General features: G+C 43.9%; 1 protein-coding gene across 2 annotated transcripts in view; it reads right to left on the minus strand.

Moving 5' to 3' along the window:
* Positions 1-4,418: 4,418 nt before the first annotated feature.
* Positions 4,419-19,903, minus strand: part of man1a2 (mannosidase, alpha, class 1A, member 2) — a 117,414-nt gene continuing 101,929 nt past the window's right edge. For both annotated transcript variants that reach the window (XM_076746405.1, XM_076746406.1), the window contains exons 10-14: positions 16,898-17,013; positions 15,819-16,038; positions 14,497-14,669; positions 7,959-8,074; positions 4,419-6,799 (exon numbers count right to left, since the gene is read on the minus strand). In XM_076746405.1, coding sequence (XP_076602520.1) covers positions 6,664-6,799; positions 7,959-8,074; positions 14,497-14,669; positions 15,819-16,038; positions 16,898-17,013 — 761 coding nt within the window. In that variant the 3' untranslated portion in view covers positions 4,419-6,663. The remainder of the gene's footprint in view (positions 6,800-7,958; positions 8,075-14,496; positions 14,670-15,818; positions 16,039-16,897; positions 17,014-19,903) is intronic.

Here is a 19,903-nt window from a genome sequence, read left to right on the forward strand (position 1 = left end):
ACTTCGCATGTCTCCTACGATGTTTACATTTGTGTGACATTATGTGACGAGACAGTTAAATTCTCAGACAGCCTGGAAGCAGGAAAATATCAGTAAGTAATAAGGGGTAATAACAGAGGTAAAAAGAAGTTTGATTCTTTCCTGAATATGTTACTTTTGTTCACACTAGCAGTCGTGTATGAAGGATGATTTCATCCAGAAGGAGTGATGTAGTTACTAAATGTAATGCTGAATTGCAGAATCTTAACTTTGGCGCCACTACATTCTAAATGCACACCGCTGCCCTCAGCGAGCTGAAGCATCGCTCTGTCAGACAGCGTCAGCAGCAGCACCCTGGGTCAAAGAATACACTGCGGCAGACCTCCATCTGTGTCCATAAGGTGGCCTGCAGGCCAGTCATTATCAGGCCTCCACCGCTCAGCTCAAGCCAATTCATTCACGTACAACTCCGAGATTCAAAAGGCAAAAAATGACGTATGGGAAAGAGCAAATGCAAAAGGAAAAAAGGAAACTAAAAAGCAGAATGCACAAATGTTTTCCTTTCCATTTTCATCTTCTCAGTTCCCATTTCAGCAGTGAAATTACCTGCAGAGATTTGCCTTGATGATCACCAACGGAGAGTTCACAGTTTTAAGACTACTACTACTAATAATAATAATTATTATTATTATTTTTGGACTATGATACCATAAACCTTTTTAACTGAATTCTAAAATTCTAAAACAGCAACTAAGAGATATTTGACTGAAACAGGTAATGATCAGGTCACCACATGGAGGACATCTTTATTGTATCTAATGCAAAGGAAAGAAAGCGGTGACACTGTACTGTGAAGTACTGACCATATGCCAGTTCATCTACTCAAAAACTGAGTTTTAACTGACACATCGGCCTGATGTTTTATAGCCTTTGTATTTTACTTGCTTCTAACACAATGAAAAGGTCAAATTGTCTCAGAAAAATCTCTGCATGTGGCATCAATGTGTGTTAACGAGCTGACATTTTTCAGCCGCTGAACAATGCTGGTCTAGACACAAGAACACTCAAAGCAGGTTCCCATGAGATTAATCACTGGATAAACGATGGTGAAATTAACTTCACCACATATATATGTAAGCTAATGCTAAGTCCACTGGTGCACTCGAAAAGTAAATTATTCTTTGGGTTGACTCTAGTAGGATCATTGTGTGCTAAGGGAGAGCGATGTGATGAACATAAGTGGGAGCAGTCTCAGAATAAAGAAGTGTGTGAATAAACAAAACCTGCCACAAAGGAAGGTGCTTATTAACGCCAGAGCAGCCAACTTGGAAGAGGCTGCTGTGCGTTTGTCCAAACTCTTGGGCGGCTCTCTGCCAGCATCCTGGAGGGACGTGACAACAGGCTGAGCAGCAGAAACCAGAACACGTTCGTTCTTTCAAACACATCTGAGCGACACTGACAATTTAAAACGACATACAACAATTCACATCCTTCTTATACACAATCCGGGGCTTAAACAAGATGTTGAATGTTGTTTGATGACGGTTATATTTACAGGTTCAGTTGGACCTTGGTAACTGGACTGTGGCGCTTGTTGGCTGCAGCCACTGAAGAATCACTGAAATCTGTCCAATCAGGCCAGTGAACAGGCTCCACACAGCAAGTTTAACTCATTTGATTCAGATGAGCTGCTGCTAAGGACTAAGAGATGACAGCCATGCTAGCAGCTCTGTGAGGATGTACTTTGGCACAATGGCACTTCGAGCTAAATGCTAATGTTAACATGCTAACACGCTGATACCAAGCAGGTATAATGCTGCGAACCAGCTCAGTGTAGCATATCAGCATTAGTTTTGCAGGCTGTAAACCAAAGCGTTGGACAAGCATTGACATGTTGACCTGATGGTGCTGCTGGTGATGCAAAGAGAAAAACAAACAAAACCCATAGTATACTCTTCATATCTGAGCACTTTTCATAACATCTTTATTGAATTTGTGTCTCAGTTTTAAACATATTTACAGATACTTTAATTGTATTTTTTTTTTTTAGTTCAGTAAAAATACAAATACAGAACACTCAGTTTTCAAAATCAACGTCGCTCGCAGCGACTCGATGGCCGCCCAGGTTTGGCCTGGGCTTCCTCCCTATCAGAAGCAGGTGGCGATGATGTCAGCTTGATGTCAGAGACGAGGGGGACAGAGGCTGCACTGCATCGATGGACTGGAGGTTGACCGCCACCAGAGTTCAGATGAGAGCGAGATGTGGAGAGGATGCTGGGTGGATGGTGAAGAAAAAAGATGGAGGGAATAAAATGTGCTGGATGTGGGACTGGGCAGAGAAATGTCCTGAACGTGGACTGAGAGATGCTGCTGAGTGCTGGGAGAGGTTCCCCAAACTGTAAACTGAAAACTGAGGACAACTGTTACTTCATCTATTTAAAAAAAAAAAAAAAAAAAGTCAAATCATTTAAATATAATATTTTGATATTAAGACATTCTTGTCATCTGTAACTGCTTCCTCCGCTGGTTTGTCTAATCAGGACATATAGGTGACAATTTCCAAACATATTTAAAATATAAGGCAGATATTATCCCATGTTCAGCTTTTTAATGCTTTTATTCTATATCATGGTTGTCCAGTCCCACCAGAAGACCAACACCCACCATGTGTCTCTCCACACTTCAGACCTCCCTCCTCTGTCTATGCTCTCATCTCTAAATTCCAATGAAAATGAAAATATTTAAAAAAAGCTCACAAATATATTTCATAGCTCAGTTGAACTTCTTTAAAAAAACTTCCAAAACAGTGGCCGTTGTTGTCTGTGTCGCACGTTACTCAGACAGGAGTAAGCAGAACAGCTGCAGATTAATACACACTTTACTCTTGAGTGAGTGTGTGCGCCTGATAAGAACAATAACAATGATAATACACACACTTGTTAGAAGGATCAGCTCGTTGTTGGTTTTGGTCTTTTTGTGGGATCTGTTGACAATAAGAAAAGAATATCTGGGAGGATACAAATAAAGCTGACATGATTTGTATTCTTATTCTCCGTCCAGCCTCATGCTTTAAATCTCTTCTCATGTCTTTGTGTTGGCTGGAACAGTTTGTGCTCACTTGACATGTGCAGCATTTTGAGGCAAAGAGCAACATCGCCGACAACTATCGCTTAAATTTCTGTCTTTATTGCCCGTTTCCGTTTCTGCAGTCAGTGATGTGAACATCACCTACAGACGGGCAGCTGACCTACTGCCCTGAATCTTTATCAGGATATAGAAAGCTGGAAATACATATTCATATGTGTTTAGAGGAGCTTTAGTCGCGTGGCTGGAAGTAAAAAAAAAAAAAAAAAAAAAAAATGTTAAAGCCTGTTTCTGTCTGTGCAGTTATCATTTGCTCTTCTCTGCTGCTGTAAAGCCTGTTTTCAGCTCTTTTGTTTTTACTCTATCACAGTTGAGTCTATCTGCACGCCAGAGGACAGGCAATGTTTGTGCAAAGAAAAACAGTAAGAACGACCTGATATCATCACCATGTATGAAAAAACACAAAGCAAAGAGCGTGAAAGAGCACAGTGTGGGCCAAGGCGTCACGTCTGACAGTAAGGCCTGAACAGAATCCAAACACACACACACACGCACACACACACACACACTTCTTCTGGGTTTAGTGCAATTCCTCATCTTCAGCTTCAACAGCTGCATTAAAATCAGCGTTTGTCGTTTCCTCTTCACCTAAAAGTCAGTTAATATGCAGATTTGTACACGTTGGAGATTTATGTCACACAGACTGGTAACCAACAGGCTTATTAATGAGCTCACAGAAACTGTCAGAACATTTGAAACACACATACTCTCTCTCTCTCTCTCACACACACACACACACACACACACACACACACTGACTGACTGTTGTTGTTGTTGTCGTATTGGATTATGTAACCTCGGCAGGTCTCCTGCAGTCAGACTCATTACCACAGGAAAGTTGAAGTGATGTTGTCTGTACGCTGGTTGGCTTCCTGAATGTATTATTTGCCTTCACTCAACATCCCGTCCCCCCCGCCTGCTGCCATTTTGTCCCCCACTGGTTAACATTTCTTGCAGTTCCGCTACAAACTCAACGTGGCTCACAGCAAAGGTGACAGCAGCGTTCGTCATTTCAACGTACCATTGGACAACGTATGATCAAAATAATGTTAGGAGACCACATCACTGCTGTATGTGTACAACATCTAAAAACGCTTATGCGTCTAACGCTGCCTCATATTTTAAATTTGCACTGGAGAAACGACTGCAGTATGTTCTTGTGCTTAAAATGGTGTTTAATGAATGTTTTGAGGTTTGTGTTGGAGATGCCAAATTTCAGGTTTAAAGTGGGGTGTGGGCTGAATCTGCAGCATCTAAGTCGACACGAATAAGATGTTTTTTTTTTTTTTTTTATTCTCCAGCCCCACTTTGTTGACTGTAAGTTGGTGTAGAGTTTAGCATAAAAATCCTGCCCAGTGTCCTTCAGAGAGTCTAAGAAGGAGCGCTTGATACAGCAGGTCACACTGAGATGTGTAAACCTTTTAGTCAAGGTCCAGCAGTCAGCAAATCTGTCACCGGGGAGGACTGTTTCAGAGTCGACTTGTTTTGGTCGTTTGCTAACAAAACATGTTTTTAACAGACTGTAATATCTATTATGAGAGCAACCCGAGCAGTAAATCCCTCACGCTGGAGCAGAGAGAGTTGTGTCAAGGGCGATAACTGGAGGCAGAAGCACGTTGGTAAGTGAGCAGACAGCGTGGTGTGTGTGGTGCCTCTGACTGATTTGTTCTACTTCAAGAACTCAGACTTCCCCCAGACTTCCGTTTCTTCACAGATATTAAGATTCTGATGACTGATTGATGATATGATGAGAGCATTTAGCAGTTGGACAATATGATGAACGGGGTCAAATCAACGTACAGCAGCTGGTCATGATTGTTCACTAAGCAATTAACGCAGAGGGAATGGATTCGCAGCTTTACGCTGTAAATTGAACAGATGGATGGAGCAAGTATCTGAAGCTGAAATGAGAACATTTTCATCTTTTAATCCAAAATAGTTTGGTGATTCCCAAGCGACGGGAAATCATCTAAAAAGTTGGACGTGATGAAATTAAGGTTTCATACTTTACCAGACTTTTCAGAGTCATGTGGCTTCTCTGAGACTCAAGGCCTCTTTTAGACTTTTTATTGTGGACAGGAGAGGTAGTGCTAAAGAGGGAGGAGATAAGAGCAAGAAGTAAGGAAAAAGTGGTAAAGAAAAATGGAGAATTCTGACACCACGATGAGTTCATGCAACTTCCAGATAAGTGCTCCAGTCAGTGATATGGGCTTGAACAGAGAAAATGTGGCATGGGAGCTCAGCAGGGAGACGTAGAAAAGTCATTTATTCAGCTCTTTCAGTGCTATACCTCTACTTTCCTCTTGTCCATAGTCCTCCCATACAAAGTGCACAAATAAATGATTTACAGCAGAGGTTATTTTAACCACACGCGTGCACACACACACACACACGCACGCACACACACACAGTCGCACACAGGCATGGTTGGGTTCTAGCCTCGTCTCATAAATGAAAATGATTTGGAGCGATTTATGACAAGGTGGGATATCAGAGAACAGAGGAGCTGAGGGAGGGCTTGATAAGCTTGGGAGAAACTATACAACGGTGTGATAAGAAAAAGGAGAGAGATCAAAAAAAAAAAAGCAGCATCCAAACAAATAGCAGCAGAATGTTTGGGAGAAACGTGGCCCGGTGATGTCTCTGACTGGAAGAGACACTGGAACGATGCGGAGGTGGAGAGTGGTGAAGACGGGGAGGCCTGCTGCTGTCCCTGTGTCGTTACTGTTCCACTTACAATGGTCCACTTTTCTGAAAAAGGAGGATTAGAGAGGGAGGTGGGGACTGCTGCCACAACCCGCCCTCGCTCTGATGATGTGACGAGCTGCGAACAGTTCCAGGTCAAAGTTCGTCTGATGAAGATTTAACAGGAAGCGGAATGGGGAGGGGGAGGGGAAGGGGGAGGGTCAGGGGGGAGCGGAGGGCTTTGATTCAACCCTGTGTCCCCATAAACGATTTGTCAGAAAAAAAAAAAAAAACCTTATCAACAGACCCTGTAAAGTCCTCAAGTCTGTCTGCCTGGAAAAATGACACTTCCATCAGTGAAGTGTCAAACCGACTGTGTGATCCTTCACAAAACCTCATATGCACTCTCAGTGCCTCAGCTTCAGTCTGTATGGGAGGAAAGCTTGGTCAAATTTCAAATAAACACTAAAAACAATAACAAAAAAAAAAAAAAAAACTCAATCAAGCCTCGGTTTTGGAGCTTGGTCCTTCAGAGAAAAGAGTCAATTCAAGCCAGTCGTGAGGCTGAGCAGCAAACCCACCATCCTTCTGATTTAAGCAGAGAAGACAGAGAGATCGACGGAGAGAGTCAAAGAGTAAAACGCAGAAGACGAGAGGGAGCGTCGACATCCTCTCCACGCTGCAGCGGTCTGTGCCGCAGGCGCTCTCAGTCTCCTCTGGTTGATGTCTGCAGTCCAAAAGCAGTTGAGTCTGTAGAGCTGAATGTAAGTTTGTCCAGTGTTGGTGGGTGGGTTTTTGGGCAGGCAGGCAGGTGGCGCCCCCTGGTGCTGTGGTGGAGGAGGAGGGCCTGTCTGTCTACCGCTGAGCCGGCTCGCTGCCAGGCAGCGTGATATTGCCCAGGTGGAGGACAGGAAGTGGGTGAGCCTCCGTGTTGAAGACCCAGCTCTCCAACGGCATCAGGTCATCGCTGGAGAACAGCAGGTACAGATACCTGAGGGGGGGGGGGGGGGGGGTGGAGGGAAGGATATGTGTGGGGACGGGGGATTGACAGAGGGAGTGAGGATGAGAGGGATTGGGAGGGGAAGTTGAAGAAGAAGAGAGAAGGTGCAAATCATTTCTGCAGATTTGCTAAGATAAAGCACACAGTGTAAGCTTAGAGGTACAGGAAGCTCGAAATCCTGAATTCAGATTCTGGATACAGTAAATATAAAGAATGTGACTCTAAATCAAGTTTTGCAAACCTTTATCAGCTGAAATAACCTTCAAAAAATGGTTCATTTTTCTGTACAGACTTGAGACTGTAAAGCATTTAGAGCTTTCCTCCACTCGCTTTGTAATTCTTGTTAAAATCTGATCAAATGAAAATCAATCTGACAAACGCACAAACTGTGGGGATTCAGTTTCACATTTTAACAATAATCACCAAATGGTCGAGTCGAACTCACGCTCCATGCAGCACACCCACCGAACTTTGGACGCGGCGTGTGTGTGCAGGTCAGTGTGAGTGTGAGTCTGTCTGACACAGAGCTGCTGCGTTGCTCTGATGTGTTTGACTCAAAGCCAGCAGGGACAAAGACTGAGAGCGGACACACACCAAAGGCTGCAGTGCGCCGAGGCACTCAAATGTCATCGTCTCAGAACGTTACCGGCACAGCGCGGAGGGTGACCTTTAACGACTCACACACCAAAGACTAATTTTACTGGTGTTAGACGCTTTGTGGGTGTTAATTTCAGACACATTTAAGTTAAAAATGGAGGGCTGATGAGAAGCTTCCTGCTAACACAGAGCAGCCATTAAAGCCCAGTTTGCTCTGTTTTCTGATCATCTTGGCCTGTCACAGTTTGACTGACAGTAACAGCTGTGAACTGAACTACGTCAGGTCAGTGGACATGTACAGTAACGCCAGGAGGAGACGACGTTCAAAGATATGCCAGCAGGGGGAAGCAGAGAGCCACATTAGGCTTCTCTTCACCCTCTGGGTCAAAGTCTGCAGTCAGTCTCTTCTCCCCTCATCCATCAGTGATGGCGATGGTGATGTCCTTTCACCCACCCACCAATTCATTATATTAATCAAAACTGTGATTATTAATCAATGAACATATTGATGATTCATAGCTCAGGCCGGTTAATCAACCTATCAGTGGCTTACTTGAGTGTCTCGGCCAGGAAGAAGCTCTGTTGCACATCGTCGTAGGTCGGGTTGGAAGAGTAGACATCCTTCACCCCTGAGAATCCTCCGCTCACCCTGCAGTACTTATCAATGGCCTGGAGGGGAGAGGGAGGGAGAGAGCAGGGGAGGGAGGAGAAGAGAGAGAGAGGAGAAGAAGAAAGAAAGGAGAACAGGAGAGGATTAAGAAAAGAGGAAAGGGGATGCAAGGAAGATGAGAGAAGGGTAGTGGAAAAAAGAAAGGAAGAAAGGATAGAATGTCCAGAAAGAGGATAAAGTGGGAACGGACGTGGACGTAGAAAAGGTTGGAATAAAGAAAAGAATGACGGTGGGATCACATGGAGGAAGAAAAAAAACAAGGGGAAGCAAAAGGAAAAGGGCAAAGAGGGGGTGGTGGGGGGTGGTGGAGAGCACAAGTTTAACAAGCTTTCAAAAGCATGCTATAATTAATTTCTTTGCTTGTGACAGATTAGACTGAGTCCTGGGGAGACACGCGGGAAACAGCAGCTGCAGAAAGCGGGAGGAAAAGAAGATTAGCACACACGCCTCGCCCTGCCTCCCCACCATTTACATTTCACTCTCCAACATTTTCTTTCTGTCCCTCATCAGCCAGACGCAGCTTCGTGAAGAGGGAACACGCTCTTTGTTTCACGTCACGCTGCATGTGAGGGAGCTGCTGCAGAACTGCAGAACAGTAAAAGTTCTCCTCCTCTCCCTCAGCCAGGCAGCACCTGCGGGGCCTCTCAGGGGCCACACTCACACTCTCCTAATGACGTTACCCGTGCACCTTCGTCTGCAGACGTCCAGTGGACGTTTCTTTCTGACGTAGCTGTTCTCGTTTCTTTTCACGAGCTGTTACAAGAACAACAGCCTCTGAGCATGTCATCTGTGTGTGCGTGGATTTGAATCGACAGTCAGAGCATGTGCATCTGATTTTGTGGTGTCCAGTCTTTTCAGGACAAATTTAAACCACTTTTGTAGGTGGTTTGAATTGTGGTGTAAATCTCCTCTCTGTCTATTCACTTTTGATTTCTAGGGTTTTATGTCTTATCCTCCAAACAGCATAGATGTGATGTCAGTGTTTCAACAGCAACAAAACCAACAAACATGGAGGACAGCCAGTCAGACAACAGCACCACCTGGGCCACTTCAATGGTCTGATGTCTGCAAAAAAAAAAAAAAAAAAACCCACGCAGGATAAGCAGGTGGCCTGTTACATCCAGCGTTGTTGAAATGAGGAAAAATATCAAACAAAAACAACATGGCAGCACTCCAAAGGAAAGAAACATACATTTAAAATCAGACTCGTGTCATGTGTCATCAGTGATTTTCTCACTACAGTGGAATGATCTGGACTAATCATTGAAACACTAAGACTGTCAAATGCTTTTAAACACCTTAAGCAACTCTATGCAACCCTTCAAATTAAGTGTTATGTTGATTTTTTATTATTTCTAATAAAACAGATCACAAATCAGTGGCACATCAATGGGCTAGCAAAACCAAGAAAAGCTCTTCACTGTAGAGTCACGGTGCACCTCGGTGATGTCCTGCTGCAGATCCTGGGTGCTGCTTTGGCTTTGAGGTGGAAAAATGTATCAAGAAAACAAGTCGAATTTGTGAGCAGGTGCTCTCCCCTTTCCACGCACACACACACGCACACGCATACAAGTTGGCAACAGCTCATTAAAAATGCAGTGATGGTCGAGCTGACAGTGGCTGTTACCTGTGTGCCCTGATGATTTACCATGAGGACTTGTTACAGTGAATCTTGTGCCGCCATAAAAATTCTGGCTGCATTGCACTCCTACTCATACCTTATCGACTTTCACTATTAACGCATGTAATTGAAAGCATTATCTCCGTCCTTGTCTTTCTCACACACATACTCACACTCACACACACACACACACGCACACACACACACCTCCCTTCCTGTCCTCGAGTGACCATTTTGCTGACAGCAGATTTCCATCACGAGGAGTTTGGACAGTAATTCCTGTTATTAATAGGCTGCTGCACCCGACGTGCGTTTGCCCTTCTGGATCCACACTGCAGCGTCCCACAATAACACAAGCACGCACACACACGCACACACACCAGTATCAAGCTGAGTATATCCTTCATTATGTCTGAGTGCTTAAAAGACACATTTGCAGTCAAAAACATGCTCAGCAGGAACTTCAAATCTTCAAACACACCACAAACATCTGCGCCAAATAAAAGGTCTGATAAAAGGTCTACCTGTGGGAGGAGGAGGAGGAGGAGGACAAGCAGGGTGTCTGCAGCTACCTCCGACTGCAGGCAAATCACACTTGTTTTTCAGATCAGACTGGGCTGCACCAGCTGTGTGTTCTCTCCTCAGTCGGGGTGCACAGTCCACACTCCCGGCACTTTGGAACTAAATCAGCTTCTTAAACTGGTTGCACCACAGTTTCTTGGGGTTCAACCTAACTGGTTTGGACCTAAAATCACAACTAAGACAAGTGGCCAATCCATGATCAAAAAGCATTGTTGGCATTACAGCACTTTAATATTAAAAAACACCAATAAATTAGATTACCGTGTTCCTAAATGGCATGGAGTCAATGAAACATGAAGCTGTGTGGCAGAGAAACTGCTGTTTTACCATTAATGAGTAGAATTCTGTGACATTTTCTGAACGCCTACCCTCAGAGCACCTGTAGGCACTTAGCTATTCTCCAGAGTTATGTTGTAATTTATCTCCATGGCACAACCGCTGTGATTTTAGTAATAAATTAATCACAACAGTAATAATTTACGTTATAACTAGGGAACACACAGCTGGCGTGAGAGGCTCCAGATGTTCAAAACAAACTGCCCACACTGTTAATTGTAAGTGATCAGATTGGATTTTATGTCCAGACATCTCCAACTTAGCTGCAAGGGTTGCTATGATAAAAGAGAAAACACTGGCTCCAGAGATACTTTGAAATCTGATTTGAGTGGCCAGAGCATCCGGATTGACATGCATCTGTAGAAGTCTGATGAGAACGGCATTTCAAACCACCTCCATATGTGGCCTGGATCGATTTGCAAATCACATTTCATCCTGTCTTTCACATTTCATATTACAGCAGGTGGGCTCCTCCACACACTCTCTCTCACACACACACACACACACACACACACACACACACACACACACACACACACACACACACACACACACAGAGGTAAAAGCCAGCCAGTGTTAATGGCTGCTGTGAAAAGAGGTAGGGTGACAAACAGAGGCAGGTTTGGTGTGCCAGACTGATGAAGCTGGCTTACAGGAAGAGAGAGTGAGTGTGTGTGTGTGTGTGTGTGTATGTGTGTGTGTGTGTGTGTGTGTGTGTGTGTGTGTGTGTGTGTGAGACAGAGAGATGGAGAGAGAAGCTGACCTCTGAGGGAACATACAGAGAAGATCACAGGTGTTTGTGTGAGTTGTGTGTATGTGCATACGTGGGGGGAAAAGAGCCTCAGCTGTTGTGTGAGAAAGTTACTGCATATATCTGTGTGAGCAAAATGAAAAGAAATAAAACGATACAGAAAGGAGAAAGAAAAAAATTCTGATGAGAAAAAAGAAAAAGGATGAAGCATAAAATATGTGAAATATCCAAGATGGCCCAATTCCATCCTAGATACTGATTCTAGGCAGGTTTTAAGTGTCTTCTCACTGCCAGAGTAACAAAATAAAAGCATATTAAAACAAAGTCAGTATGCTCACTAAGAAACCTTTGACTTCAGAGTGTGGTGGATGTTCTCCCACATCTGAAGGCAAACACAAACTGAGGAGCAGCTCAAAACTGGAAAAACTGTAATAAATTGCTGATGGTGGTAAGATAGCTCCAGAAAATCTTTAAAAACAAACCATAATGTGTCAAATATGAAAAATCATTTTTCTTCTGCCATTTGGCATTCTTAAGTTGCAGTTTGACTGACATCAGACCGTGCTTGTCTGACGTCGATGTCATGCTATTATTACAAAATAGTAAATTGTTTTCTTACACAAACTGCACAAAATGGTATACTCTAAAGAGTCGTGTGTAGTGCATACTGTATGACAGGGGTTCTCAAGCTCATTACTCAAAGGCCCACATCTGAAATGTTTTCAAGGTCAGAGTTGCTGAACGACCCGTAACGATAACTAAATTTTTAATTAGAAAATGCTCTCAGACCTCCACCAAGGAGCCAGCTAGTGCTCGACACAAAACCCACAGTTCAACTATCAGTGAAGGGGTCCTTATCTCAACTAAATACTCCTCTGCAGGATCCCAGGAAACAAACCAAAATACTCAGTTTGAGACTCAATGCAACAGCTAGCCAATGAAAATAAACCCGAGTGACTCCTCTTGCATCAAATAGACAAGCTTTGTGATCCTCTGACAGCTCCAGAGTCATCTCCCATAGCCTGGCCAGTGGGCTGCTGGCGGCTCCAGGGACTGGCCAGCCAGGGCGGTTTGACGGTGGGTCCATGAGCAGAGAGGACGGAGTTGGACGATAAGCTGATTAATGATCACTGTCAGGATGGACTGGACCTCTTCCACAGGTGAGTAACACTAAATATACTTATTTTGCATTGATATATGTAGGACGGATATACCCTCGACTGCATTTGGTTTTCTCTTTTTACTCAAATGAAACAATATCAGTACAGCATGTAGGATCTGTCACCTGCATTGCTTTGTATTATGTATATATGCAATATGAAATAATGCAAGAGACAAAGATGAGCCCTTCAGGGCCAGCTCTCTATAGCGTCACTCAAACTTTGTACAATTGTACATCATAAACACTGCTGCTAAAGTATCTGCTTGGCACACGAGTGCATATGCACTTACTCCCTTTCAGAAAAACAAAGACGTTGTTTCACTGCTTAAAAATGGAGGAAAAAAAGGTGACAAGAAGATTGGCAAGAGACAGAGGAGAAAGGAGAGTATGAAAAGAGGATGACAAGCAGGCCAGCTGAGATTCAGACGGAGCAGACACATCGACTGCTGCATAGAAGACGAGCTCTTTAATCCTCTGTCGGAAGGAATGGAGCACGGGAGTGAAAAGGATAGAAGGGCTTTCATTCCTGTTCTGCTTTCATGAAGCTATTCAGAACATTTCTACAAGAGGAATAAATAACTTATAACGCCTGAAAGACTCGCACATCCACCTACAGGTACATGTTTCCAACACGGAAAAACAGACACATATGAAAAATCATTTTCTACACTGTGATTATGACACAGAGAAATCTACATGCTGCAAGGACCACAGAGTGAAGGTCTGAAGAAGACCACACAAGAAAGAGGGCGATAGAGCACCACTTTGACTCCACTCATTTTTCTGTCTGGAGCGGTGCACCCATCTGATTTCACGAGCTCAAATGAAACTTAAAACGGATCGCTGCCAGAGGTTGACACAGGCACGGGGGGAATGGCATGAAAACAGCTCTTCATTTTCGCTCTGACATGCTTTTAGCGGAGACAAATACAGGCTCACGATTAGGCACAGGCTGACCTTCTCTAACTTACAGGAAGTGACTCAAAAGTCAATATGAAATCACAGTTTCATCTGCATGAAAACGAGCCCGGCTCAGATAATATAATATATATTCAGGAGGTTTGACATTTACTGATCAACACACAAATCAAATAGAGAACTCATTTACTAGTTCAATGGTGCAAAGAAGATGGTTTTTCACATCTCCAACTAGAATTGCTAAAGGGAATTTTTGTAGAGCGTGAACCTGCCATTCATCTACGACTGCATGGCCATGCCTTTAATCCATTACCTCATGCCACAAAGCAAACTTAATGTTCTTATATTTGCCTCCAAGATCAGAGTCAAATTCACTCACAGCTGTACTTCACTGCCTGTGCGTTCCCACCGCATTCACCTATGTAATCATCGTGAACGCACTCTGCTTTGGACCTCTAAAAACTGGATCCACACTGTGTGTTCTGCTTGAGTCTGGGCTTGGTGATCTTCAAATTTCCCTTTAAAAACACGGTGAACAATCTGCACCACACCTTTAATAAACTGTCATTGGGTAAAGCCCCACTTACCCTATGTGATCAACCTTTAACTCCATTTCAGGGTGATATCTTACTGGACTACATATCCCATACACATACTGAATTTTGCTATTTGTGACCCCTCTCCCTCCTCTGTGACGCTCTGTGTTCTCAAGAGCAACACATGAGAGTCAGAGCTGTCATGGAGTCATGGAGAGAACTTCTCCATCAGGCTTCTCCTGCTTCATGGCTGTCCTCCATGTAAAAATGCTTTTAGCTCTTCTTTGTTTGGGAGAACAGGCTCTTATACTGTTCTTGTTTGGTGCTGCAAAGCAAATCCAACAGCTGTCTGAACAGATGCGTCTTGGTGGTTCACATTGAACAAAGCACTGCAGATGTCTGTAAAAGGTGCTGACAGTCATTTCAATAAAAAAAATGAACATTAGATTGATTTTGAAATAGGAGGTCTCAATATCAGCTTAGTGGTTTTAAAAGTTTATGCAGTTATTCATTACCTGTGCTGCCTCCCAGCCCCACTGCCGATATTTGGGATCGTGGGTGAATCTCCACATGTACCAGTAGGTCTCGATGACCTCCGGCCGTAGGATGTAGTACTTCTCATTCTGCCGTACAGCCACCGCCTCCAGTCCGCTGTCGAATTTAAAGGCCTCCGGGCCAAGCTTCAACACTTGAGGAAGGAAGGTGAACGAGCGAGAGACAGATTAAGATAGGAAAACAGGAAAGAGGAGCTGAAAATCATCTTTTGCATGTTTGTCTTTATGGTTCAGTTGCTGGTGATTACAGGTCAGAGCTGATATGAAATACTGCCTGTGTATATGTGTGGGTGTGTGTTTGTGTATGCGTGATAAAGCAACGCCTCCGACATCACTGATTCTACAGGGTTATCATCTTTTTACAAGGTTTTTTCTTTCCAATTAAGTGTGGTAAGTATTACGAGCCTAACTGTGGAAAATTACTGAGAAGCCAAAGAGGCGGCTGACATGGCTCACTGACACACACACACAAGCACACACACACACAAGCACACACACACACACACGCACGCACACATGCCCGCCCGCACGCACGCCCGCACGCACGCACGCACGCACGCACGCCTTAACCTTAACCGAAGTCTGCATCCTAAAATTTAATGATTTACATTATGGGGACTGCCCCCACAAAGTGAGGAATACATGGACATGCGCACGCGCACACACACACACACACACACACACACACACACACACACACACACACGTTTACATGAATGACTGCTCATTAAGACCCAACAGACCAACCTTAGACAGTCTGACCGCTGCTATCAAACTCCCTGCCACCTACCCAGAAAGTTCTCTCTTCTCCCTCCCATCCTCCCTCTTGTGCTCTCTCTCTCTCATCTTCATTTGTTGCCACGGCAACCTCTTCTCTTTCTCAGCACAACCTCACACTTTCTGACTACACACACAAGCACACAGATTTGGACATGCAGTAATGATGCACGATCACAGACTGGTGTTTCTCTGCTGACAACTATTGATCCTCTCCAGAAAACACTCCGAGCAGGTATTCAGAAAGGTCTGCTTCATATCACGATGACACATTTAGGCTTCCATCGACTCAAACCGTAATACCTTCTAAAACATCATGACCACTCGATGTACCAGTCTCTAAAACACCACTGTAATCAAACATGAAAGCTCATCTTCAGCTTGTTATTATCAATAGTTATTTCATATTAGTTGAGAGACGTCTGTACTATAATACAGTACCAGCCTTATTCATACTATAAACATATGTGTGTTTGTGTTTGAGTAAACCCCACTGCCCTCCTCACCTGTCCTGTCATAGGACTCGTGGCAGGTGTGTGCAATCTCAGCTCCCAGCTGCAGGTAGTGTCCGGCCTTGTCATCAGGTGAACCATCGGCGCCCAGCGCGAACATGCCGCCGGCGAAGCAAGCCAGGTGACCCATCTTCCTCTCCAGGTGGCCGTTCTTCCACTCACCAATGAATGTCAGACCGCCGTTGGATTTGCGTATCAGGTGGCGCTCGATGGCCTGGACAAAGGGAGCGTGTGCGAAAAAGTGGAATGAAGCAGCATGTTTTCAGGAGGAATGTGTACACATGAAATATGAAGTGCACATATGAGTGTGTGAGTGTATTTGTATGCAGGTAGTGACCGAAACAGGACCAGGATGTGTTGAAATGTATGTGTTTGGATGTGAGCGCAGACATTTGAAGATGTGCGGTCAGACAAAGGGGAATGACGCAATATTTATTACAGCAGTGGGTGGAGGTTACGTGTGTGTGTGTGTGTGTGTGTGTGTGTGTGTGTGTGTGTGTGTGTGTGTGTGTGTGTGTGTGTGTGTACGAATGCATTGATGAGGTTCAGTTGTGTGAATGGGGCATTGAGTAATGTGTGCGAGGGTGAGGAGGGTTAAACAGGAGAAAGCAGGACAGAGTGATGAGTGCAGAATTGGAAATCCAGCCACATCCCTCACCCTCTGCTCTGTAACATCTGCTCAGCTCACTCTGTGACACTCTTAATGACTGACAGACATCTTCATCAGCTACAGACCACTAACATCTGCTTCCTGATAAATCCAGCTTTACTTTGCAACAACAACAACAACAACAACAAAAGGAGACATCTCTCCCATCTCTCCCTACCATCGGTAGGGACTGAGGTTATTGTTTCCAAAAACAATGTTAGTTATTAAAAAAAGAATAGCAATGACAGTAAGAGCTGTTACTTTTCTTGCCAATATGAGCACAGGTCGGACTGAGACTACAGATGTGACAGTGCTGGCTGTGTGGTTCAAAGATACTAGCTGGGCCGGGTTTTGTGTCCCTTAATAAACTATGGAAAACAAAATGTTGTATGCACATACAGACACATTTCTGGCTGCACCATACCTCGATGGCGTCATCATAGGTCTTGCGGGCTTCTGTATCGGTCTTATCTGACATGAGCCAGGCCTTCAGCAGGTACTCGTAAAAACTGTCGCCAAGTCCTCCAACTGAAGTGTGATCTGTGGAAGGGTGAGGGTGGGGGTTTGAGTTTAATACAGTGGAGTGGAGTGGAGTGGGGGGGGGGGGGGGGGCAGACCAAGAGAAAAAAAGAAAGAGGAAAAACAGTGAGAGGTGGACAAATGAGAGGGCCAAAAGGAATTATTCATTTTCAAGTTTGCCTCAAAGTCCCTGGCAAAGCGCATATGGCATCAAAAGCATCTATACAGGCCCGCGGTGGTTTTTCTTCGCTCCACTCACAATATACTGGCAGCAAGTTTCCTCTCATTCCCCGCTTTGTTTACCCTTTCCCTGATGTGCTCACATTTCAACGTCCCCAGTCGCCCATATGAAAGTTTGCACAGCTTTCATGCCTGTCCTAATTTGCAGGACACCACATGGAGAGGACTGGACGCAGCCAGCACTCATTCTGATCAGACTAAGAAAATAACTTTTCTCTAGAGGGACTTTGAAGCCCTCTTGGTCTCATTTTAATGGCACACTTGTGTATTTTATGGGCAATTTCACTTCATCTATGAAATATTATTTACAATATTAACAAAAAAAGGCATTAGTACATTTATGAACTGCCAGAGTATGCAACAAATCCAAGATGCTGTCAATTCTGAACTTTTCTAAAAATGATGGAAATAGCAAATTCACTTTGTAACTTGATCTTCTGTTGGTCTGGCTTTTTGTTGGGTGTGCACGTATAGAGTTACTTCAAACTGAACAAATTAAATCGACAGGTGGTAAAATTCCCCAGTTTCAATAAGGAAATTTCAATCTTTCCTTTGGAGCTCCTCTTGCAGCGTTATGACCTCAAAAGTCGAGTTAGGGAAGCAGTCTTGGATGAAAAGAGGTTCATTTAGCTCTGACTTCACTGAGTGAAACCGGAATCCTCCTCATCCTCTGAGCAGATTGCTTTGTGTCTCATCTATAGAGATTTGTTGCTGTATGTAACATGCCCGTAGGTAAATGCAGGGATACGCAAAGACGGGGAACGAGGAAGACGAAGAAGCAATGAATTATTCATCTTTTGACACAGAGAGAGCGTAAACCCCACAAACAACCTTGCAGCCATGAGGGCTGGCATGTGTGTTCATGTCTGTGAATAAACATGTATATTTACAAAGGTAATGACTGAGCACTAGCACGTATGAAACTGCATCAAAAGAAGCACACTGAGAGACAGCTTGGCACTGATTGGTACAGTTCTACCCACATTTGGGAACATAATAAATTAGCAAATGAGTTCTAATCCATTTTACCTAACTCAGGTTACGTAAATAAATCCATTTGGCAGAATAAAGTCATGTACTCTCATTGAGACAACCACAGAGAGCCGAGCACAATCACGATGGCAGTACGAGGTCTGTACGTTCTGGCGTTTTGCTGCTATGGATGCACTTTCTACATGTTTTATGACATCCATAAGAACATTGGCAGGTCTAAATCAGCTGCACACCAGCACTCATAATGACACAGACTTTCTCTGGGGTGTTATGGCTTTTATTTGGCAGTCGATGACGCATGTGTTTGAAATGAAATGTTATTTCAATAATTCCCCTGCTCTAAATACAGCACGCACACTACTCCATCCTGGGTGGAAAACAAGCAGCAGACCTAGATGAATGCTGGTATATTTTGTATTCATCTTGAGTATTTCCACTCTGCCAGCCTCTGGCAGGTCACCAGCCCTGTGCTGGTGGCTCTGTTCCATGTCAAATTATCATACTTGGTTGGTGAAGTACTGAAAGTAGCATGTGGGTATCAAAGGAAAAATACTGCCATATCTTGATTGTAATAGAATTGCATCTTGGTCCTCTTGGCTGACAAAGGACATGCATTTGTGGAGCTCCTGTAGCTTTCTAATCTGTCCTTCTACTTACAAATATGTTTTTTGGTCATTTCCTTTTGTGCTCACACACAGAGGGGAAAGCTTCTATCAGGGATTCTGATCAACTGCTGAGCCTCATATTCAGGAGGAACAATGAGGATTCAGACCTGGCAGCAGCACAGTGGACAAGCTCTTTACTCTTGTGTGTGGACACTAGTGGCTCACCTTTAGGTTAATGGTGAGGCGGTCGGAAATCCCAAAGACATCAGTGTAGAACCACTGGTACTTGGCTTAAGGAGCCAGTTGAGGTGGTTCGGATATTTAAACAGGATGCCCCTTTCGTGTGGAGGTTTTCAAGGCATGTCCATGTAGGAAGTGAGCAAAGGGCTAACTCAAAACACACTGGATCAATTTCAGATGCTATTCTAACTAGGAGGGATTATGCTGGAGTATATGGTTGGGAAGAAAGACATTTGACTGCTTGATTTAGCATGCTGCCACTGTGAACTGACCCAGATAAGCAACAGAAAACGAATGGATGGAGGGATGGATGCACTGTGCTGAATGCCATTATTATCATTTCTATCCTGCTTAATGTCAATTCATAGCAGAGCGGGGGATAGCTCAAGCGTAGCTCAATTTGACTGATAACATAGTGAGCGTGGTAGGAAAAACTTTCAGAACATAGATGATAGAAGTGCCAAAGTTTCAAAAGTTACCTGATTTTGCAGTGGTGGAAGTTTCTTGAGGAGAGACTTTGGTTAACTGAACCAAATTTTAACCACGAAGACCTTCTGAACACAACCTGATGATACTGCCAGGGCATGTACAGTGACAGGCATGAGTTTGGTCAAATTTTCTGTGAATAGCTAAGTGAGTAAAAGTTGACCTGATTTCCAGTGGCATAAAGTTAAAGATTTGAGGACTTTGAGGTGTGTTTAGGATCATTACCCTGTTGTAGAATTCATCCTCTTTTCATCTGCAGCTTCTCTACAGACGTTTTAAGGATTGATTGCAGAATTTGCTGGCATCTAATTCCATGGAATGCATTCTTCTCTCCACCAGTGAAATGC

This window comes from Chaetodon auriga, chromosome 13 (genome assembly GCF_051107435.1).
Source record: "Chaetodon auriga isolate fChaAug3 chromosome 13, fChaAug3.hap1, whole genome shotgun sequence".
In the NCBI taxonomy this organism is placed as follows: Eukaryota; Metazoa; Chordata; class Actinopteri; order Chaetodontiformes; family Chaetodontidae; genus Chaetodon; species Chaetodon auriga.